The 25323-nt window shown below is 35.4% G+C and overlaps 1 protein-coding gene across 2 annotated transcripts in view; it reads left to right on the forward strand.

Moving 5' to 3' along the window:
• CACNA2D1 (calcium voltage-gated channel auxiliary subunit alpha2delta 1) overlaps positions 1-21717 on the forward strand; it is a 515558-nt gene extending 493841 nt beyond the window's left edge. For both annotated transcript variants that reach the window (XM_060304737.1, XM_060304738.1), the window contains exons 38-40: positions 1426-1535; positions 2664-2746; positions 17646-21717. In XM_060304737.1, coding sequence (XP_060160720.1) covers positions 1426-1535; positions 2664-2746; positions 17646-17762 — 310 coding nt within the window. In that variant the 3' untranslated portion in view covers positions 17763-21717. The remainder of the gene's footprint in view (positions 1-1425; positions 1536-2663; positions 2747-17645) is intronic.
• Positions 21718-25323: the final 3606 nt, after the last annotated feature.

A 25323-nucleotide genomic window follows, 5' to 3' on the forward strand; every position in this document is an offset into this window, starting at 1 on the left:
TTTGGAAAAGAAGTCTATAACAGTTAAAAATATATATTTTTTCACAGGGGGTTAACTGAAACTAGCACAAATTTTTAATAGACATGGTCAGTATGATTTTATGAGTTACTTTATGAAACCTGTATATCCTAGGAGGAGGAAGAGGAAAGGGGCAGAGTAAGGCATGTACTCAGAAAAAATCAGACCGTCTTGTTTCGAGATTAGTATATCAGAACATCACCTTCAGGAAACAGAACTGTGGCATGTTTAATGGGTACATCAGAAAGAGTTTAGAGTCTTTGGGCTTTCATTGATTGATGTTCAGTAATAGCAACATATACTTTAAAAAATGACTAAGGGGCTTCCCTGGTGGTGCAGTGGTTGAGAGTCCGCCTGCCGATGCAGGGGACACGGGTTCGTGCCCCGGTCCGGGAAGATCCCACATGCCGCGGAGCGGCTGGGCCCGTGAGCCATGGCCGCTGAGCCTGCGTGTCCGGAGCCTGTGCTCCGCAATGGGAGAGGCCACAACAGTGAGAGGCCCGCATATCGCAAAAAAAAAAAAAAAATACTAAGTTAAACTGTAAAGATCATTATAAGATATTAAGTTAAATCATGCCTACATTTGCGTTGTGTAACTTTATGCTGTGTCCCAACTTCAATAGGTTTAAAAAATAAATCCCATTCTTTGAAAACTAAATTACTCTTTAATGACAGATCTACATTTTTATTGTGGAAGGTAGAAGCAGCTTAAGATGTGGAAAAAAACACTGCATGGAATTCAAAGCCCATAATTCTGTCTATGCCTGTGTTGTCCCAACTCAGTAGTGACCAGCCACAGGTGGCAATTTTAATCATCAGTGGCATTAATTAATATTACAGTTTTGTGCCTCAGTCACGCTAGTCACCATTTCAGGTGCTCAGTAGCCTCATGCGGCAGTTGTTTACCATGCTGGTTAAAGCGGAAGACGTTTCTGTCTTCACAGAAAGTTGGTTGAACAGCACTGATCCAGACTTCAGTCTGCTATGACTTGGAGAAGTGCTGAGCCATTTTTGTGCTCCTACTTTCCTTTACTGTAAAATAAGGCAACTTGGGCACATTTTCAGTGATAGATACCACAATTCCCTAAATATGTAAAATGAAACGACTAGATGGTGTTCATTTTGCATTGAGGACTATCACTTAAGAAACAAAGGTCACACTTAAAGCATCTGTTGGAATTTTTTTAGTATTCATTTGAGAGATAGCATGTCCATGTTAATCAAACATGGCATGTCCATGTTAATCAAACATGGTAATCTTTCTCTTCTAAAATCATTCAGTGTTACTGTTCGTGTAGGTGATGCTTTGTTTCAAAGGTCCTATTTTCTTTTATTTTAATGTGTAAAAATCTTTGAAATCTATTTTCTCATAATTTTTTCTGATTTTTAAAAGTATTTATTTTACAGAATCTTCCACGTAGAAAAACTTATGAACACCAACTTAATATTCATAATGGTTGAGAGCAAAGGGACTTGTCCCTGTGACACGCGATTGCTCATACAAGCAGAACAGACTTGTATCCTTTGACATTGGAGAGGTTTGGAATGGAAAACCATCTTAAAGCTGTGCGTTTTTAACCTCATCGCGTTGTTCGTGCCCAGAAAGAACTATATCACAGAGTGCTGAGATCACCTCACAGAGGCAGAATGGACCCTCCACACAAAATTTCATTTGGATGTCAAGACGGATGATGCTACACCTGCACCAAGAGGATGTGAAAGGCTTCCTACTGGTACCGTGAGTCTTTGTGGAGAGAGCAGTGCAGGTTCCCAAGTAGCCCTGAAAATGGCTAGAGAGAGCAGGGAGAAGTACCTGGCTCGGGGTTTTACGGTGGTTGGGGACCATGCTGGGCTTTTGCCAGTGCTGCCTGGGGCTTGTTGGCCCAAACTTCCAGGCAGTGCCAAAGGAGGGGACACTCACTCTTCCCTGTCAGCTCGCCCAGGTGTGGGACAGAAGGGAAAAGGGATTATTGTGGCATGAAAGCTGTCAACAGCCAGTAATCAAAAATGGAGTTGAATGTGGTCTGTACCTACAATGGAATATTATTCAGCCTTAAAAAAAGAAGGTAAATCGTCTTGTATGCTAGAACTGCCATGGCAGTAATGCTAAAAAGACTTCGGGTAGTAAATATGCTAAAAGACAGTGAAATGACCATTGAAGCATTGCAGGCAGAGGTTCGGTAGACTGCCTCTAGTTTTTGCTGTTTCTGGAAAAAAAAAATAGTCCTCACCTATGTTTGGAACTGATGTTTATTACTAGGAATTAGTTTCTATTTCTGTCTTGCTAAATAGGAGGCACCAGGCCCTCCCTTATGGTCTTACGTGTATGACCCTGTCTTATATGCTACGTCATTTGCAGATTTCATCCACTTGTATTGTACAAATATTTACTGAGTACTTCCTCTGTGCCAGCGACCATGCTGTGTAAAGCGTTGATCTCTTCACACAGGCCCTAGACAGGAGAAAATTTGTGGCAGTTCAGTACTTTAAATCCCATACTACTTGAACTGGTTGTGTGGGGCCAGAATAATGGCATCGGTTTCTCTGGCTTGCTTTGAGAAATAAGTGTGTTGCATTGTATTTTTTTAATTGTGTAAAAAAAAAAAAAAAAAAGTAACTTCATATTCCTTAACAAGTTTCTTTAGCTGATGGTCCAGATCCTTGTGATATGGTGAAGCAACCCAGATACCGAAAAGGACCTGATGTCTGCTTTGATAACAATGCCTTGGTAAGTAAGACCAAACATTTGCTGTATTAAAATATATAACTCAATGGTCACAATAATTTAAGGAGACAAATTGTAGTTTTAACTCCAGTGTAATGTCTTAACCATAACCATAGTGTTTCTCATTAACATGACATACTTGCTGGTATATAGATTTTTTATTTCAGTATTTTTCATGGTTAGCATAAGCTTAACAGTTGCCTCTTCTGTCCTTTCCACAGAAATTGTACTTTCAAACACAATGCCGACCAATTTACTAATAATCCAAGATCACAGATCTGATGATTTTAAAACTTTCTAATGACCAGTAACTGACAGTAAACATTACTAATGGTATATGAGTTGCCCACCTTCATTTATATTCCAATCCTGAAGATATAACAGTTATTTTTAGTATAACATTTTCTGTGTTTAGTCTTCATTCAGTGTATTTAAAAACCTGTTAAATCACTATCGTCCCCTTAGTTTGTAATTGTACTTTACATGGTTTCTAATTCTGCCACCTGTTAGGTTTGTATTATTTCTCTTAATTGTATTACTTTTTATATTGTTTGAAACCTGGCCAGGTTAATAACACAGGGTTAAGTTGGTATAATTTTACAAAGCATATTTAATGTATGTTATTTAAGATGACTACTACCTTTCCTATAGGTCAGCTGTCTTTCTCTCATAAACACTATTTGGACTTACTGTGTATAGAAGCAGCTTTATGCTTTTCAAATGATTTTAATTTTTAAGAAGCTTTACTCTCAAGCATAAAGCCCATATAAAAATTTCTCACCACTTATAAAAAGCTAAAATTTTAAAAATAATATTTCTCAGTTCTCCAATCTGTCATGTCTCTTTGCATGAAGTGGCTTGCAAACATAAAGCGTTATCATCTGGGGAACTGTTTATTCTAAAAACATGTCAGGTCATTTATCGATTAATGTGCATTTCTAGAGGTGGTTGTTTATTTAGAACAGATTTACCTAATATGTACTTATTTACTCAAATACACATAGCCACATTTGTTCCAAAAAAGAATAAGGCATTTCCATAGATGCATAACATGCAAGTAGATAATATAAAGTGGAGCAAAGAAGAAATAAAATCAGTGATGGGAATAAGGCTAAAAAAGCAAAATGTTTTAGCCAATAAATCCCAGTTATCTCTGTAAGGACTATTATTGATCATTCCTCTCTGAGGGAAAAGTGATTCAAAGTTGCAGCTACTTGATTTTTTTCCATTATACAGTGAGCCTTAAATGAAATCCAGATATGAGGACTTCTGTTGTTCTGTCTACTATATACCTTCAGGAACTTTGGCCACGTCAAGTCATTCCCCAAAGAGTGTTGTTTGTGGGCCCAAGGGTAGTATCACTCATTAGGGAAACTTCCCTCATCAATTATTTGTTACCAAAGACTGAGATTAAATTTACTCAGATGCACTTGAAAGATCATATAAAAACCATTACCCCCAATATTTTCACCATAGGTAACTATCTTTTTGATCATGGCATAATGCAGATTTTACAAAGACAAAAATTTCCAATACTCAAGTTCCTATAAATTACACAGTGGAGTGTGTGTGAAAGTACAACTTTTGCTCAGTAGCTTAATGTGCTAATAATGTCTTGTGTTTTTTTGGCAGTGGAATATTTTGGTAATGCTTATTTGCAATGGTCACTGTGAATCTGCTCTGGATGGAGGCTCACATAAACTGCTAACTGCCAGCAAATTGCATGAAATCTCATCTTGTATGTCTTCTGTGTTTTCCTTCCTTTTCCTGTACTTGCTACTTTGCCCGTTATTAATAGGATCAACTTATATGCACAACGAGTCGTGCCTGTACCATGATGTCAGCTCCTATCTTCATTTTACTGCAAGTTTTCATGTGGTGTGGATGGTCAGTCACTTTCTCTAATTTTTCTTTGTTTTTGCGTTTGGCTTGAAATTTTAAAAAGTAATCCATATCCCTAAATCCACTATAATAAATGTCCTGAAACCAGGTTATTAAAATGCCAGTAGTAATGTTGTTTTGAGAATAGCAGCTTTCAAATGTTACAGAAGTTTCTAATCCTGAACAGAGCATATCAGTTTCCTATATTTATTTAAAAATCAGTAATTTCTCATAAGCTTTTGTATAAAGATTAAGTCAGTGTGGAGAAAAAAAATTTTATATGCTTCACAATGTCTTACTTTTTACTTATAAGAAATACCCTAAGGGCAATTATTAGAGTTGGTCATCAATTTGTTTCAGAAGATGCTAACATAAAATTAATGATCTGTTTCAATTTTATTAAGCATTATTCGGTACCTTCTAAGGTCATTATCTAATTTTTCTTTTCCTTTCTAAACAGATACGGTTTAAACAGCGTTTTTAGATTTTTTAGACATTGATATTCTTAGTGAAGTGCTTTAGTATAACTTACATTATCTAGGTGAAGATTATCATTATTTGTTACTCTTTGACAAATTTCTGAATTACATACTCAGTACGAATGAATAGATATTTTAGGGCCTGAGTTTACATTCAGGGTTCCATTTACAGTTTTGCAGTTTCTTTTTTATGGTCTGGAATCATGATTGTTGTAACTAGACCACTTTTGTTGTATTCCTTCTTCATTGCTGTCCAGGTATTCGTTGGTTAGGAAACCACTAGATGGAGATGTGGCCATTACTATAAGTGCAGTGAGCTCATCAGAGGAGGGGAAAGTGGAGAAGCAGAGGGAGTGTCAGAAAAAACTAAATTTGTTCTGGGATAGTAAAATAATGGTTTTGAAGATTTAAGTGGTAAAGAAAAACAAAGCTAAAGTTTATCAAAGAAGAAAGTAAAGCAAGCCAATAACATGTACTATTGAGGAAGTTCATTATCTTATGCAACCATAACTGATAAATGCACGTTACTGGGTACATGAAAAATGAATATGCAGAATAAATGTGTGTATAGGTATGTATACACATACGTACATTAAACCTACCTCATGAATTAATGTGGTAAGTGTGTTAAGGTTCTCTGTAGGAAACTATTTGTTAGGGCTCTTATTCCGATTAAAAGAGTTACGTGTAGTATCTACCTGCCTAAATAATTTTAAATATGCATTTTCTTTGAAGCTGCTGTGGGTGACGTAAGTATAGACCTATCTAAATTCAAAAGTTAGCTATTATTTGGTGGATGTTCTTACCAGTGATTTGAACTCTTACTGTTTGCAAATAGTCACCCCAGGTTCTGGTTGGGGAAAGAAAGGGAGGAGAGTAAGGGTTTAGTAATATTTGTCTAAGAGAAAAATGAAGAGGATTTTACTCACTAGCATACCTGGTTTTAAAAAGTAAGCCTTGGGGTGAAATCATGACTATAACTATGGTTTAGACATCTTTTTCTTTTAATTAGTAATGGGAAAGAAAAAAAGAATGAGGGATTCTTAGTTGATATCTTTACTAAGAGTATTTTGAAAGAGATCCCTGGAAGGAAATTAAATAAAATTACTCATATTTTAGAATTACTCATTTAAAATTATTTAATTTTAAAATTAAATTTTTACATTACTCGTATTTTAAAACGTATGTATATAATGTTGGCACTGTATCCCTTTACTATTTTAAGCTGAAACCAGCTACCAGTCTGTTATTATTATCTACTACAATAATCTTTAAAAATCAGAGTGAGTTTTCTGGTCGTGGTGTTAGTGGGATTTTGGTCTCTTTCTTTAAGATAGAAAAAAATGCCTCCCACATCTATGCATTTGTGATTTAGAATGTTTTTAGAATGCATCTCATAATTTACTTCCATATAATAATTACAAGTCTTGGTAGATGTGGTTGCCCATGCAAAACACATGAGAAAACATGATCAGGAAACTGAAGGGACAGATTTTTCAGTGTGAATCTACATGCAGACTCCAGGGACTCCAAATAAGTTATCTGAACTACCACCTCCCAGACTGAAACAGACATATCTCATCATCACACAGAGGAAATGAACCCACACACACACAAAAAAACCCACTAGAAATATAAAAATAAAAACAATGGAAGCAGAGCCAGAGAGAATATTTTTCTTTCCATAACATTTCTAGAACATAAGGATGTATTTGACGTTAATACATCAGTGGGTCTTGTATGTGTGCTAATTTTCCATTCCATCAAATTAATACTTAACTAGAACTGGGGAGCTCTCCTGGTGAAGTGACAATTAAGCCTTTAAGTTAGTATTTTACGTTTACAGTGTTTCTAACCCATCAATATATGTAGTGCTTCATTGGAGTACACACTACTCATTTATCGAGTACTTACAGTACACCTACTATGTATCAGGCCATTCTTCTATGCATGAGATATTTAAGATGCATTTATACTAAAATATAATTTTTTATCTCAAGTTCATATGTAACTCAGCACCCTGTTTTTTTTACCTGGTTAACCTACTTAAAGGGAAAGGTATTTGAACAAAGAGAAGAGGAAGTGCAGAAGTCCTGAGATAGTAATACCTTGACCTGTTGCAGAGAAAGTTAGTGTTATCGGAGCAGTGTGAGTGGTTAGGATGAAAATGGAGAAGCAGGTAGGCTGCAGACCACCTAAGGCTTTTTAGGCCTTCATAAGAAATTTGGATTTTGTTATGAGAAATTTCAAGAAGAGCATGAAAGGATTTGATTTACGGTTTTAAGAAGACTGCTTTTTGGAGAAAAAGTTGTTAAAGGGCAAGAGTAGAAGCAGAGAGAGAGGTGAGGCAGCTTTTGCAGGAGTGTAGGCAAGAAGTAATGGTAATTTGGACATGATATGGTAAGTAGTAAGTTTGGGGCTATATTTTGGAGCTAGAGTTAAGAGGACAAGCTGATAGATTAGATTTGAGGGAAAAAAGGAGGAATCACAGATGACTTGTTGTCTTTGACCTGATCCATTACTCCTAGAAGTGTCATTCAGAAAAATAATATTTGGGGACAAGTTTGAGATCTTTCTGCGGATCAGAAGGAGAGGTGATCAATGAAAGTGGAGGTCAGCGGAACTTTCAGGGCTGAAGATATAAAAGTGTGAGTTATTGAGGTTCTGGTCCAAGATGGCAACATAGGTTGCCTAAAGCTCACCTGAACCCACAGACCTACCAAATCTACACCTATAAACAGAGCAATTCCCTCCGAAAGACATCTAGAAAGTATATAAATCTAGAAAGTAGATGAGCAACCCCTATGCACTAGGCAAACGTAATATACATCCAAATGGGTAGGAAAGGCTGAGGAACTTTATCTCCATAAACCCCACACTGAGCACAGCAGCATAAAATTAGAAGGGAACTCACAACACCCAGCTTCTCCCTGAGCAGTGAAGGGTTTAGATTGAACATCTGTCACCCCAAGACTCTCATGGGGGGGTGGGCCCGCAAAACTCCTAGCTCTGAATGCCTAATGGTGCTTGTGTCCATGAGACCCACAGGACTATAGCCAACAAAGAAACAATTCTTAACAGATTCGCAAGGACTCACCATGGCTATCCTTCCAAAGCTCAGAGAAACAGGAGCCGAGAGAAATGCACTTCTCCCAGTCATTTCCTCACAGAGGTTATTTGCATACTTTAAAGGTTATTGCCTGCAAGTAAGGCTTCTAATTTAGCTCAGCTTTGGGGGCTTACTGCAAGACTCCCTGGAGACAGGGAAAGGGGTAGCCCATGCCTACTGACCCTCTGTCCCACTCCAGGTCAGTGGTGCCTTCCTAAAAGAAGCTTGTGAACCCACCTGGCATCCTGGCCTTTGAGGTGGCTGCCCAAAGGACACACCCCTTTATCACTTGGCTCTGGTAACCAGCAGGGCTGGCATTCACAAGCACCAAAGGATCCTGGACCATAGCAAACAAATAGTTCTCAACTGGCTATTCCCTCAATTCAGGACAGAGGGAGTGGGGAGACATGCCCGTCTCTCAGCCTTGCCCTGAAAGAGGTCTTTTGGTATGCTTTGAAAGCTGCTGCCTGAGAATCCGGCCTCCAATCAGCCTGTACCTGATGCTGACTGAAGTCTTCCCCACTGAGACACTGACAGATGTTAGCACGTCCTCAACTATGGGGATCCAAGAAGAAAAAGCCAATTCAAGACAGGGAGAGGTGGTTCTTTTATCTAATGCAGAAAAACCAACACAGAGAGTCAAGGAAAATGAAGACAGAAAAATATGTTTTAAAAGAAAAAGATAAAACTCCACAAACAGGCCTTAATAAAACAGAGAAGAGTGACTGACATGAGAAAGAGTTCAAAATTTGGTCATAAAGATGGTCACCATGTCAGGACAAGAATGCGTGAACTGAGAATTTGAACAAAGAAAACACAAGAAAGTACCAAACAGAAGGCACAGAGCCAAAGAATACAATACAATAACTATATTGAAAAACTCAGTAGTGAGGAGTTCAAATAGCAGACCGGATGAAGTGGAAGAAAGTATCAGTAAACTCACAAAAACAGGGCAGTGATTCATGCCATCAAGGAGCAAAAAGAAAAAAGAATTTAAAAAAAGAGTGAAGATAGCTAAAGGGACTTATGAGACAACATCAAGCAGACCGAAATTCACGTTATAGTGTCCCAGAAGAAGAAAAGCAGACAAGGGCAGAAAACTTTTTGAAGAAATAATGAGTGAAAACTTTCCTAACCTAGGAAAAGAAACAGATGCCCAAATCCAGGAAGCCCAGAGAGTTACAAATAAGAGTTATCCAAATACATCCAAACCAAGTGAGGAAGAGGTAATACCTCCAAACTCATAGTGAGGGAAGAAGTAAAACTGTCACTATTTGCACATGATATGATTCTGTATATAAAAAACTCCAGTAAAAAACTGTTGGCACTAATCAACAATTTGACTAAATTTCAGGATATAAAATCAACATACAAAAATCAGTTGGCATTTCTATACACTAGGATGAAATGTCTGAAAAATAAAACTGTCACACTCACAATAACATCAAAAACAATGAAATACCCAGAAATTACTTTAACCAAGGAAGTGAAAGTTCTGTACAATCAAAACTACATGACTTTCCTAAAAGAAATCGAAGTTGACACAAATGGAAAGACATCCATGCTGATGGACCATAAGAACTGACAGTTAAAATGTCTGTACTACTCGAAGTCACCTTAGATTCAACACAATCCCCATCAAAAAACCAATGGCATTCTTCACAGAGATAGAAAAAAAAAATCCTAAAATTTATATGAAGTGACAAAGTCTGCAAAATAGTCAAAGCATTGCTCAGGAAAAAGAACAAAGCCAGAGGTATCGAACGTCCTGTTTTCAGACTATACTACAAAGCTACAGTAATTTTTAAAATAGGGTAGGATACTGGCATAATAGACACAGACTAACAGAACAGAAGAGAGCCCAGAATTAAACCCCTGCATACACAGTCAACTAATATTTGATAGTGGAGCCAAGGATACCCAATGGGGAAATGATAGTCTCTTCAACAAATGGTAATGGGGAAATTGGATAAACACATGCAGAACAATGAAATTGGACCCCTATCTTACCGCTCACAAAAAATTAACTCAAAATGGATCACAGATTTAACACAAGTCCTAATAACTATAAAACTTAGTAGAAACAGAGAGGCGGCTCCTCAACAGTGGTATTGAGAGTGATTTTGGGATATAACACCAAAAGCACAAACAATAAAAGCAAAAATCAGCAAATGGAACTACATCAAACTTGAACACTTGTGCACAGCAAAAGAAACAATTAACCAAATGAAAATGCATCCTACAGAATGCAAGAAAAATTTTGCAAACCATGTATCAGATAAGGGGTTAGTATCCAAAATATATTTAAAAACTCATAAAACTCAAAGAAAAAGAAACAACAAATAATCCAACTAAAAAAAGGGCAGAAAAACTAGACATTTTTCCAAAGAAGACATCCAAATGGCCAAGAGGCACATGAAAAGATTCTCAATATCACTAATCATCAGGGAAACACAAAACTACAGTGAGCTATCACCTCACACCTGTTAGAATGGATGTCATCAAGAAGACGAGACAACAGGTGCTGGGGAGATGTGAATAAAAGGGAACCTTTATACACTGTTGGTGGGAATGTAGATTACTGCAACCATTATGGAGGTTTCTCAAATAATTAAAAATCTACCACATGATCCATCAATTCTACTGGGTATATGTGCAAAGGAAATGAAAACAGGATTTTGAAGAGATATCTGTACTCCCACATTCACTGCAGCGTTATTCACACCAGCCAAGATATGGAGACAACCTAAATGGCCATCAACCAATGGATAAAATAAGAAGTGGGATTTATACTTACACAATATAATATTTTTCAGCCATGAGAAAGGAAGACAGCCTGCCATTTGCAACAACATGGATGGACCTTGGGCACATTATGCTAAGTGAGAAAGACAAGTACTGTGTGTAGACTCTAAAAAGCCAAACTCATAAAAACAGAAATAAATGGTGGTTACCATGGAATGGGGGTTAGGGGATAAGACAGATGTTGTTCAACGGCACAGTCTTACAACAAGCAGTAAGTAAGCCCTAGAGAGCTAATGCACAGTACAGTGAATATAGAAAATGATTATATTCATCAAATATGCTAAGAGATTAAAAATGAATTATTACAACTACTAAAAGGACAACTATGTAATGTGATAGAGGTGCTAATTATCACTTTAATGGCAATCATATTACAATACATAAATTATCATATTAACATGTATACCTTAAATTTACACAGTTATATTTCAAATATATTTCAATTAAAGTAAAAGAGACCCATAAAAGACATATTTTAATTAAGTTATCACAAGTAAATCTGTGACAAAGGAGGCAAGAATATACAGTGGAGAAAAGACAGTCTCTTGAATAAGTGATGCTGGGAACACTGGACAGCTACATGTAAAAGAATGAAACTGGAACATTCTCTAACACCATACACAAAAATAAACTCCAAATGGATTAAAGACCTAAATATAAGGCTGGATACTATAAACCTCTTAGAGGAAACAGAGGCAGGACACTCTGACATAAATCACAGCAAGATATTTTGGATCCACCTCGTAGAGTAATGAAAATAAAAACAAACAAATGGGACCTAATTAAACTCCAAAGCTTTTGCACAGCAAAATAAACCATAAACAAAACGAAGACAACCCACACAATGGGAGAACAGATTTGCAAACAAAGTGACAGACAAGGGATTAATCTCCAAAAGAGATAAACAGCTCATGCAGCTCGATATCAAAAAAAAACCAAACAACCCAATCAAAAAATGAGAACATCTAAAAAGACATTTCTCCAAAGAAGACATACAGATGATATGTGGAATCTAAAAAAAATGGTACAAATGAACCTGTTTACAAAATAGAAATAGAGTCACAGATATAGAAAACAAATGTAAGGTTACCGTGGGATATGGGGGGGGCCAGGAGGGATAAATTTGGAGATTACTAACAAGAACCTACTGTATAGCACAGGGAACTCTACTCAATACTCTAATGACTTATATGGGAATAGAATCTACAAAAGAGTGGATATATGTATATGTATAACTGATTCACTGTGCTGTACAGCAGAAACTAACACAACATTGTAAATCAACTATACTCCAATAAAAATTAATTAAAAATAAATAAGACATACAAATGGCCAAAAAGTACATGAAGAGGTGCTTAACATCACTGATTATTAGAGAAATGCAAATCAAAACTACAATGAGGTATCACCTCACACCAGTCAGAATGGCGATCATCAAAAAGTCTACAAACAATAAATGCTGGAGAGGATGCGGAGAAAAGGAAACCCTCCTACACTGTTAGTGGGAATGTAAATTGGTACAACCTTTATGGAGAACAGTCTGGTTGTTCCTTAAAAAACTAAAAATAGAGCTACCATATGATCCAGCAATCCCACTCCTGGACATATACCTGGAGAAAACCATACTTTGAAAATATACATGAACCCCAATGCTCATAGCAGCATTATTTACGATAACCAGGATATGGAAGCAACCTAAATGTCCATCAACAGAGGAGTGGGTACAGAAGATGTGGCACATATATACAGCCATAAGAAAGAACCAAATAATGCCATGTGCAGCAACATGGATGGACCTAGAGATTATCGTACTAAATGAAATAAGACAATGACAAATATCATACGATATCACTTATATGTGGAATTTTTAAAAAATGGTACAAATGAACTTATTTACAAAACAGAAACAGACTCACAGACTTCAAAAAGAAACTTATGGTTACCAAAGGGGAAACGTTGGGGGAGGTATAAATGAGGAGGTTGGGATCAACACATACACACTGATCTATATGTAAAATAGATAATCAAAAAGGACCTACTGTAAAGCACAGGGAACTCCACTCAACACTCCGTAATAACCTATATAAGAAAAGAATCTGAGAAAAGAGTAGATACATGTCTATGTGAAACAATCATATTGCTGTACACCTGAAATTAACACAACATTTTATATCAACTATATTCTAATATAAAAAAAATTTTTTTAAAGTAAATGACAAGGAGAGAATCTTAAAAGCAGCAAGGAAAACAACTTGTAACATACAAGGAAACCTCTAAGGCTACCAGGATCTTTCCACCAGAATATGCAGGCCTGCAGGGAGTGGCATGATATATTCAAAGTACTGAAAGAAGAAAACCTGCCAACCAAAAATACTCTACCTAGCAAAACTGTCCTTCCACTTTGAAGGTGAAGAGAGTTGTAGACAAGCAAAAGCTAAAGGAGTTCATCACCACTAGACTGGCCTTACAAGAAATGTTAAAGGTGTTCCTTTAAGCTGAAACAAAACAGCACTAATTAGTAACAGGAAAACATATGAAAGTATAAATCTCACTGGTAAAGACCAATATATAGTTAAATTCAGAATAATCTAATATTGTAATGATAGTGGGTTAATCACTTATATATGTAGTATGAATGTTAAAAGACAAATATAGTAAAAATAACTATCATACAATAAGTAATGGATACACAGACTAAAGATATGTAAATTTTGAAATAAAAAAGCATGGAGGAGGAAGTAAAGTGTAGGGTTTTAGAATGCATTTGAACTTAAGTTGTTATCAACTTATTATGAAGCTTATCAACTTATTTATAACACTAAGTATTATGAGGCTTACATAAAATGTTATATTTATAACAGTTGTTATAATAACCACAAAGCAAAAACCTATGGTAGATACACAAAAGATAAAGAGAACGGAATCTAAGCATGCCACTATAGAAAATGATCAACTCACAAATGAAGAGAGCAATAAGAGAAAAAAAACAAAGGAATTTCAAAATAGCTCAAAAACAATTTAACAAAATTGTAGTAATAATAATTACCATCTATCAACAATTACTTTAAATGTTAAATGGACTAAATTCTCCAATCAAATGACATAGAGTAGCAGAATCTATTAAAAAAACAGGAGATGATTTTATGCTGTGTATTAGAGTCAACTAATTTCAACTTTAAGGACATACACAGACTGAAATGGAAAAAGATATTCCATGCAAATGGAAACCAAAAGAAAGCTGGGGGGGGGTATACATAGGCAAAATAGACTTAAAAGTTGTAATGAGACAGTCAAGGTCATTACATAATGATAAAGTGGTCAATCCAACAAGAGGATATAAACATTTGTAAATATGCACCCAACATAGGAGCACCTAAATATATAAAGTAAAAATTAACAGACTTAAAGGGAGAAATAGCAAGACAATGTAAAAATTGCCAAAAAATTCGACAACCTAGAAATGGGTAAATTCCTAGAAACATACAACCTATCAAGACTGAATCATGAAAAAATAGAAATAGAAAATCTGAACAGACCAGTTACTAGTAAGAAGATTGCATCAGTTATCAAAAACCTCCCAAGAAACAAAGTCCACGATCAGATGGCTTCACTGGTGAATTCTACCGAACATTCAAAGAACAATTAATACCTGTCCTTCCAAACAATTAAAGAGGAATGAACACTTCCTGATTCACTTTTACAATGCCAGCCTTATTACCATGGTACCAAAACCAGACAAGGATACTACAAGAAAATTTTAGGCCAATATCCTTGATGAAAATAGATGAAAAATTCCTCAACAGTATATTATCAAGGTTAATTCAACAACACATTAAAAGGGTCATACACCGTGATCAAGTGAGATTTATTCCAGGAATGCAAGGATTGTTCAAAATCCACAAATCAATTGATGTGATACATACATTAACAAAATGAAGGCTAAAAATCATATGATCATCTTAATAGATGCAGGAAAAGCATTTACAAGATACAAAACTAATATACAAATATCATTTGCATTTCTATACCATAATAATGAACTATCGGAAAGAGAAATTAAGAAAGTAAATAATTCCACTTGTATTTGCATCAAAATGAATAAAATACCTAAGAATAAAGGTAACCAAAAAGGTGAAAGACCTATACACTGAAAACTATAAGACATTAATGAAAGAAACTGAAGACAACACAAATAAATGGAAGAATATTCAGGGCTCATAGAGTAAAAGAATTGTTAAAATGTCCATACCACCCAAAATAATCTACAGATTGCATGCAATCCCCATCAAAATTTCAATGGCAATTTTCACAGAATTAGAACAATCCTAAAATACATATATGAAACCACAAAAGACCCAAATATCCAACACAATCTTGAGAAGGAAAAACAAAGTCGGATGCATGATACATCCTGATTTGAAACTAGATTAAACAACTACAGTAATCAAAACAGTATGGCACTGGCATAAAAAAAGACACGGACCAATGGAACAGAATAAAGAACCCAGAAATAACCCATGCATATATGGTCAATTAATTTATGAAAAAGGAGCCAAGAATATACATTGGGGAAAAGAAAGTCTCTTCAATAAAGAATGCTAGAAAAACTGAACAGCCATATGCAGAAGAATGAAACTGGACCACTGTCTTACACCATACACAAAAATCAACTCAAAATGGTTTAATGACTTGAAGACCTGAAACCATAAAACTCCTAGAAGAAAATATAGGGAGTAAGCTCCTTGGCATTGGTGTTGGTAATGACTTTTTGGACTTGTCACCATAAGAAAGCAAAGGCAACAAAAACAAGAATGAAAAAGTGGGACTACATCAAACTTAAAAGCTTCTGCACAGCAAAGGAAACCAACAGAATTAAAAGACAGCCCATAGAATGGGAGGGAATGTTTGCAAATCATGTATGTGATAAGGAGCCAGTATCCAAAATATATGAAGAACTCATATAATTCGAGATCAAAAAACTAATCTGATTTTAAAATAAGCAAAGGATCTCAATATGCATTTTTACAAAGAAGATATACAGATGGCCAACAGGTATGTGAAAAAATACTCATCAGTACACATCAGAGAAATATAAGTCAAAACTACAATGAGTTATCACCTCACACCTGTTAGAATGACTATTATCACAAAGACAAGAAATAACAAATGCTGTCAAGGATGTGGATAAAACGGAATCCTTACACTTAGTTGGTGGGAGTGTAAATTGGTGCAGTCACTGTGGAAAACAATATTGAGGTTCCTCAAAAAATTAAAAATAGAATTACTATATAATCCAGCAATCCCACTTCTGGGATTTGAAAAATAAAATTTTCCTTAATAGATTTTTTTCCTCAGAATTCTCTTTAACAGACTTCTGCTGCCTTAGAATACAATTCAAGAAGAAAATGTTATTTACTTGGTGGCAGGCACTGTATTAAACCCTAATGAGCAAAAAGAGCCAATGTTTTAGTCTCTGGGAGCTCAGAGTCTTTGTAAAATTATTCAGACTAGAAAATTTATTTTCTTACATAACCTATTATTTTGATTATTGGAAGATGAACCTTGGATTAGTGAATTCTTGAAAGATGTTTAGGAAAATAATTAGAAGGGAGGTTTTCTTGTTGTTTTTTTTAATTGAAGTATAGTTGACCTATAATATTATTTAAGTTACAGGTGTAAAACACAGTGATTCACAATTTTTAAAGGTTTTATTCCATTTATAGTTATAAAATGTTGCTATATACCATGTTGTACAAGATATCCTTTTAGCTTATTTTATACCTAATAGTTTGTACCTCTTAAGATAGGAAGTTTTTTTAATGAAATTCAGTATATTTAAAGGAATCAGAGGATGCAGAAAATGTTACAGAATACAGAACCTAGGAATAAAAGGTAAAGAATAATTTTGTGTTAGCAAGGAATCTAATGATCTGCCACTAGACGGGGGGGATCCAAATGAGCAAATATGTAGCTTGTATTTCATGGTTCTCTAAACAGGATAAACCTCTCCTGCTAGCTTAGCTCTTTATTTTGGATATAGGTTTTCAGAGTGTCCTTTCTTTTAGGGTTCAACTACATTATTCTTCATTTTAATTCTTGATGAAGGTCCAGATGCTACATGTGCAGCATGATATATTCACGTTTGAAATTGGATATAAGGGATAGGGAAAATAGAAGTTCATTTCTCAAATTTATTTATTTTACCAATCTCAGACTTTGCCTTATTGAGCATAATTGCTAATATCATAATTCTTGGGAATTATAAAATAGACTATGAAATTTTATTTTTATATCTTGTACTTATAAATATAGAAGGATATTTAATACTGTGAAAGTAAGGTTTTTCAATTTAGAAATTGGAATATCACTCAGAACAGCATACAGTATTTCCTTTCATAATCATCAGAATCTACAACTAAAAATGTAAAGCATTCTTCAAACGGTACTAGGAAAACGGCTTTATCTAAACTTGTTGAACAGTAAAATCTAGGACAGTGTAAATTATCTGGATTCAAATTAAAGCAGCTTTATAAGGTGAGTTCAGAAGTGGACTAAACACGGCGTGCTCTGGGAGATGTCTTACCAAATATTTTTCAGGAGTTTTCTGTTTTCCTTTTCTTTCCAACAGGAGGATTATACCGACTGCGGGGGTGTTTCTGGGTTAAGTCCCTCCCTGTGGTCCATCATCGGAATCCAGTGTGTACTACTTTGGCTTTTATCTGGCAGCAGACACTACCAGTTATGACCTTCTAAAACCAAATCTGCATATTAAACTCCAGGCCCTGCCAAAACATGAGCCCTCCATTGCATTAAAAGAGGGTCAACTGTGGAATCAGCAGACCACTAGCTCAGACCATCCCGTGGCATCACTCTAAGACACAGACTCTGAAGGCACCCGCTGGCTGCATGTCAGGGTGTCAGATCCTTAAGCGTGAACCCTGCATCATCTATATATAACATCAAAGCAAAATACTATACATGCTCTCTATTGGAAAATTTGAGAATTTGTTGTTGCATTGGTGGTGATTACATGTAAAAGGGCTCCCCACACAGCTGTTTATGAATCATACAAATTATCTTAATTTTGACCTGGAATTCTGACTTGCTGCAATCCTTGTTCTTTTACCAAGAAAATCTCTAGGGGAAAAGAAAGTTATTTTTTCCTTATTCTTCTGTTCAAAATTATTTGCTGCTTTGAGTAATTATTATTGAACGTATACATAGAGAGAGGGAGAGAGATAATTAACATTGGTGTAATCTGTCAAAATAGAAATTATGGCTTATTTTCTACGATAAAAATTGCCATGAATAAAATGCTTTATGAAGAATGGCTTCTCTGCCAGAAATATAACACAAATGATGACCAAGTTTTGGTGGGGTAATGAATTGGTTGTTTGAAAATAATTAAGAAATTAAAGGTGCTTGAGGGTAGAATTAATATGCGACATATTTCCTCATAAATGTGAGCCCTTAATAAACGCTTTGATGCAATTTTCTTTTTGTTCACAGTAAAGTTCTGTAGTGCTAGCCAGATATTTCAAAATGCTCTAAGGAAAGCTTGTTGGGGGGAGGGGAAATGTTTTTTCTTGTGATAAATGAACTTTGGTCACCAAGGGTGTTTTGCATGATGCTGCTGCTATTTTAACTTTCGGTTTGTTTTTCTCTTACTGTAGAGTATAGTCCATTGAAAAGTTAACTGAGTGACATTATTGTTATGTAAGAATCTGAACCTTGCAATGTAATGCACTTAAGTCATCTTTTAAAATGTCGTTAAACTACTCTGAATATACTGTGCAGTGTAAATGCTGAATGATTGGATTAGGTAAATGGTGAAATGGGAATTAATGGATTTTATACGGATTCGTGCTTTTGCCTGAAAACCTATGTACAGATATTTTAAGTACATAAATCAGATTTGACACATTTATTTTTTGAAGAGTACATATATGTTCTCAATGAAGATTCACCCTAGGTTTCCTCTTTATTCGCTGGAATAGCAGCACCTACAATCCCAGATTTGCTGCTGCTGCTGCTTTTGTTCCCTCTGTTTTAAATGGTATGATCACTTGACCAAAATTTCCATGCAGTTTGATGAGGGTTTTACAATAATCTGAACAAAAAGGAAACCTTGAATCTATATGTATGCACACGAATACTTGATTGTGAATAATCAAAATTGTTTTTATACAGCCTCATTAGTGAAAATGGCTAGTGTAGTAAATTAGATATTTCATTATAGAGTAATATGGTAGCAGAATTTATTTATGCTTTTAAAGATTATTTTCAGGGGTAAACAGTATTTGAAGAAAGGGTAAAAACAATGAATGTGTAACTCTAACTATAGGGAATAATTCTGCTGGAAGTATGCAGATATTTTTAATGGTAAAATGCATTTGTTCTTTTTTCAAACATGCCAAATATTGGTGTGTGTCTATGCTGGAAATTTTCTTATATACCATTTTTAAGTAAAAATCTTATTAACATTATCCAGCATGCTTTAATATGCTTCATATATCAAAGATATAACCAATTCTTTAGCATAGTTTAAAAGGTCTATTTGTTTTGTTTTTAGCTTTGCATACATTTGTAATTTCCTCCACCACCAATATACCCTAGGTACCATTTGTGTACATTTCCTTATTTAAAATATTTTTTTATTTAAAAATGGGGGGAGGGGAAAATGGAATCACTTTGCCAACTATTGTTCTAAGAGTTGACATCAGTTACCATTTCTAATGCATTGTTGTGATTTTGTAGTCTCATTTGTAACTGGTACTGACGTTTTAGAAAACACCAAAGTGATTTAAAAAAATATGGAACTTCTCACTCTAGTAACAATATGTTTAAATCATGTTGTTTGTTAATTAAATATTTAAAACTTATTGTTAACTTTTGCTAGACTATTTTAAATCATGAAAGTGTTGGGAAGGGGATATCGAAATATACAGTTATGTTAGTTTGTGTATATAAACGATGCACATTTAAACAACTGAATTGCTTCCAGCATACAACAAACTACCTTAAAATTATCTTTAAAATCTATTAAATATATTTTCATGGCTAATGTCACTGAAATAATGTTTTCATCAACTACATTGTTGTTGTGTTAATCACAGTTAAACTTGGCATCTCTTGGCAGGGTCCTATTTGATTTCACTTGCCATCAAAATATATTTACATGCACGAGTCTTGCCGTGATCCTTTGTTTTCTGTTATAAAATAAACATATAACAACCACACATACGTTAATAAATTGGGTAAGAACGTTATTCTCGTGCCTAATACTAGTCTTCACGCATTTGGCGTAATTTTTTGAAAGACAGTAACACTCGTCCCATCCAATTGTTATCTTTAATTTAGGATTTTTCTGTGAGTTCTATTGTTGACAAGAACTTAAATTTCAGCCTGTTATAAATACTGATTTTCAAAGACTAAACAGTACAAGAGATCAAGAAAAAAGCTTTTAAACCCCTTTTGCTTACTTAATTTTTGCTATGCTCATGCAGCTTAATGTATTTTGTCACTAACAGAATCAAAAGTCTTGCATTGCTGTTGAATAACAGGAATGAACTTTGCATTAATGGTTTGTTTATATTTTTTCATTTGAACAACCAGCATTACTGCCAAACACCAATCGTGGTCCATATTTGTAACAGGTTTTTAACATGACATAGTTAGCAAGTTTGACTGAAGAGACTTTTAGGTCCTGGGCCTATAAGATTTTAGTATGATCTTTTTTCATGTTTCTAATGCTTGAGGCGTCATTGCTTAACTTGGAAAAAACAAGACAGTGTTGCTGCCATTTGTAAGTTTTCCTATAATATTCCTTTTATTAACTTTAAAACTGGCCTTACAGGGTTCAAATAGGCAGTATCCCTTTTAAGTGACCTTTGCAACCCAAGTGTTACTTGCTTATTTGATGCTCTCTTGTATTTTACATCTCATTTAAATCTTTCTCTCCACCAAAGCTTAAATTCTATGTCTTATTAAAACTCTGAACTATTCCATTAATCATGTTAGTTGACATTAAAGTGTCTAGAGGTACAGAGTCTGACCTAGTGTAACAAAATGGAGGACTTTTTTTTTAAGCATAGCATAGAATGATGGTTTCACTTGCCCGCAGTTTCAAATATTTTACAATTATCTGGAATGTGTGTTGCTTTCCCATAGCAGAATGTTAGCATTGCTATTATTCCATGTACATTTCTGTAAAGAGCAAATCAGTAAAGCAAAAGTGTGAAGTTTCTTGATTTCTTGAAAAAATTCCAGAATTTCAAAGTCTTAGACAACCCTTACCAAGTTTCATCTACTTTATTTCTAGTTCACAAGGTTAACTCAAAGAAATTCCACTGAGACTAATGGGATACTGTCTTGAATAGATGCCAATTGGGTTTACAGTGTGACCTGACAAAGCTGTCTTTTTTGTTGTGCTGTATGTTGTTGGATCATACTATTAGGGATACTTTTATTGAAGTGCTGAGTGTGCATCCATGCAAAAGGCCAAGTGGCTTTGTGAACAAAAGATCTTTTCTCCCCTTTATTATGTTCTCTCGACACTTTTGTGGAAATTAGCCCGATAAAAACGTTTTGTAAAAATTTGTATATTACTGTTATAAAAATATTTATAATCCCAGAAAATGTTGTGTTAAATCCTGTGCAAAAACAGTATATTCAGAATAAAAGTTTATCATTTAAAGTCACCAGTTTTGATTATTTATTTAAAATCCAATTGAAAGAAACAGAGGTCTCTGTCATACATACAGTTTAAGAAAGCAGGCTTTCCAGGGCAGAGAATTCTAGATTGTGGAAGTAAAATTTGGGATTATGAAAGTTGCCTTTACAATTACAAACCTCAACTCACAAATGAAATTGCAACTCCTTGAGACTCTGACACTTCTCACATGTGCTTTTGCCATCAAAGCGTTTAGAAACTTATTAAAACAGACTTTTGACTTCTGTAAGAAAAATCTTTTTTCTAGGCAAAAATAATGTTTCCATGTTTCTTTAAGGACCTTGGGAAAATAGTTTGAAAGAAACAAGTTAGAATGTCTGAAACGTGCATATCTTTTATACATCTGACTAACAGTTAAATATCTCTCCTAGCTAGTTTATAGCAAACAGAAGCTAGGGCAGTGAAGTACAGTATAAAGAGTTGTTTTTGTTTTTGTTTTTTTACACTGTTGTATGCCTTTTACCTTTAGACCAGCTTACCACCTGCCCCCCTATGTTCACCTAATAAGTAATGCGCCTGATGTTATGTGGAATCTAATATAATGTAAGCCTACTTCTCATTCTGGGGACTCCTATAAGCAAAAATACCTACACAGGGGAGGAATGTAGTATGTGGATACCAATGATGGTGATTACTGGAAAATCTGACCCTTAGTCTCTGATCAAGGCATTTTAACAGGAAACCCTACTTAAAAGGGTGAGGTGGATAACATTTGCTTTTTGAACATCTGGCTTCATTCTGTACCAATTTATCTCCTCAATCAATCCTCTTACTCCCCAGCTACCCTCATTTCCTCTATCAATCATCTTGATCCCATCCCCACCTCTTCCCTTGGGACCTTGCCTCATCAATTCTCCTTTCTCAAGCATTTTCAGTCTCCCCTTTGTACAGGCTTTCTTCCCTCTGCCTGCAAACACATTCAGAACACCTCTACTTAAAACAGACAGGAAAATCAAACATCCAGTGCAGCACATTCGCCCCATTACTTCCTAGAGTAATAAACCTAGAATTAAAAAAAAATTTTGAACATTCACAGACACATATTGACAGTCTCTTCTCTTTGCAGTATACTCAGCTAGGCCTTAGAATGTTAGATCTGAAAGGCATATTGCCTCTGACCTTTAGTTTTGGGTGACCACTGAAAATTTTTAGTTACTGGTATGAAGTTCTAATAAGTTTAAGGTCTTGGGCACTTCTTGATTCTCAAATTCATTATATCTTTAAGTCGGGTTATTATTCACAAAGCACCAACACAATTTTCTATAAATTGGTGTATAATCGACAATGCTGCTTAATAGAATTTTTATTTAAATGGACTCTATTTTTTTTAATAAATGTATTTAAGAAATAAATTTAACATTACTGCATAACTGGAAAGCCAATATAATTTGCCATAATTAGTAATCATGTCACAGGTTCATATCTATTATAATGAACTTTTTAAAAATCAGCATATACCAGGGTCACTTGTGCTAGATTTAACCTAACACTTCTTCAACACATTTATTGTAATGATAAATTAGGCAGTTTTCCTGTTTCTGCCACAAATGTCTTAAAGTTTAAATCTGGACTCAGCCATCTGACTATACAGTGTAATTATTAGTACATTAAAATATATTTACCAAAATGCATACTCATGAAGTTTTTTTCAAATTTTGAGTTTCTTAGGTGCATGGATTTATTTTTTCAAAATGCTTTATCATAATAATAATAGTTCTTGAGTATCTCAGGACCCTAACATGCCTTTAAAGGTTACTTGTGGGCTTCCCTGGTGGCACAGTGGTTGGGAATCCGTCTGCCGATGCAGGGGACACGGGTTCGTGCCCCGGTCTGGGAAGAACCCACATGCCGCGGAGCGGCTGGGCCCGTGAGCCATGGCTGCTGAGCCTGTGCGTCCAGAGCCTGTGCTCCACAACGGGAGAGGCCACAACAGTGAGAGGCCCGCGTACCGCAAAAACAAAAACAAAAACAAAAACAAAACAAAACAAAAAAAGGTTACTTGTAACATTTTCATTGATATAAGGACAGTGCATAACGGACCAAGATTGGAGTAGCATTGGCAATTTCCTATATTGAGAACGACTGCTCTTTTCCAGATAGTTTCTTTTCTTGTTTAGAATTGTTTAAGAAACAATGATCTATCTTTTGTGAAATTATGGGATAGTTGATGATAACTATTATAAATAGCGAAATTGTTAATAAACAGGTTACATGTCATATATGCATTCTAATCCCTCCTTTTTTAATTTCAAAATTATACTAAGCTGTAAAATTCCTACATCTGATAACTACTGACTTAGTCCTTATCATGAAGGCAGTGTAGCCAAGTAGTAACTGCAATCTGCTGTTTAGATTTGGATTCTGACTTTACCACTTACTAGCTTTGTAACCCTGTGCAAATTACATAATGTTTCCAAGCTTCAGCCTCCTCGTCCATAAAAGAGTAACTGCACAGTAGGGTTGTAATGATGACTCAGTGATATAATTAATGTATAGGGCGCAGTACTGTGTACCTTCTCAACAATGCTCTCCATTAGTATTATGAATTACTATCACAATCATCTTCCCAGTCATCATAATCCTCATTTTGGCCTAGAGCTTTTAAGATCCTAATTATCTGCATCATTTGTCATTTAAGACATTTACTAATTCTTTATACAAGTAAAGTGTTAGAAGTAGAGCCTTATACAAGATAAAAAGCAATTCCTTCCTTGATGGAACTAGGAATAGGAATAACCTAGACTGAGTGGCCAGAAAAGGCTGCCATGATTTTGAGTTGAGGGAAAGGGGTAGCAGTACTGTTTCAAATAGAGGAGGGTGTGTGAAAGCTGAGAGATGCATGCAAGAAACGAGGGAGCTGAATATGAGTTCAGTATGGCTTGAGGGGTGGGTGATAAGTAGGTAGAGATGACGTGGAAGATGAGGCTGAAGAGAAAAGCTCCAGAGCCTGGGGTCCTCTCTGGATGACATGGGGTGTTTAGGCAACTGGAAGCTGCTGAAGATTTTTAAGCAGAGAACAGTTTGATCGGATTCGCATTTCAGGAAAAACACTCTGGATGAAATGTGGGTTACTGGTAGAACACCTACAGGGAAGAAGACCAATTAAGAGGCTATTGTCAAGGTGAGAACTTTTTCTTGACTGGCATAGGAAGCTAGATAAAGAAGAGCAGACTGATTTTAGAAACACTTAGAAGGGAAAAAGGAGAGAACATCATGATTTCCTTGTGTACTAAAAAAGAAAGGACAAAATTTACAATTACTCCCAGGTTTTTGAAGTTTAATATTGTGCAGAGGGATGCAGTCCCCCAAGTTAGGCAACAGTGGAGGGTACTAGAAGCAGGGATTGGCGGGACAAGTCTGGAGGAGAACATGAGGGCTTACTCTTCAGAAATATTGTGAATGAGATTTTTGTGAGGTGCTGAGGATACAAAGATGATATACTCTCTCATGCTCTGGAATATATACTCCAGAATAATGATTCTCAACACTGACTCATTTAGAAACCCTTATTGGAGGTTTCATTAGTTTTGTTTTGTTTAAAATACTGACACTCAGGACCCACTCTAATTCAGAA

The sequence above is a fragment of the Globicephala melas genome, chromosome 9 (genome assembly GCF_963455315.2).
Source record: "Globicephala melas chromosome 9, mGloMel1.2, whole genome shotgun sequence".
NCBI classification, from domain to species: domain Eukaryota; kingdom Metazoa; phylum Chordata; class Mammalia; order Artiodactyla; family Delphinidae; genus Globicephala; species Globicephala melas.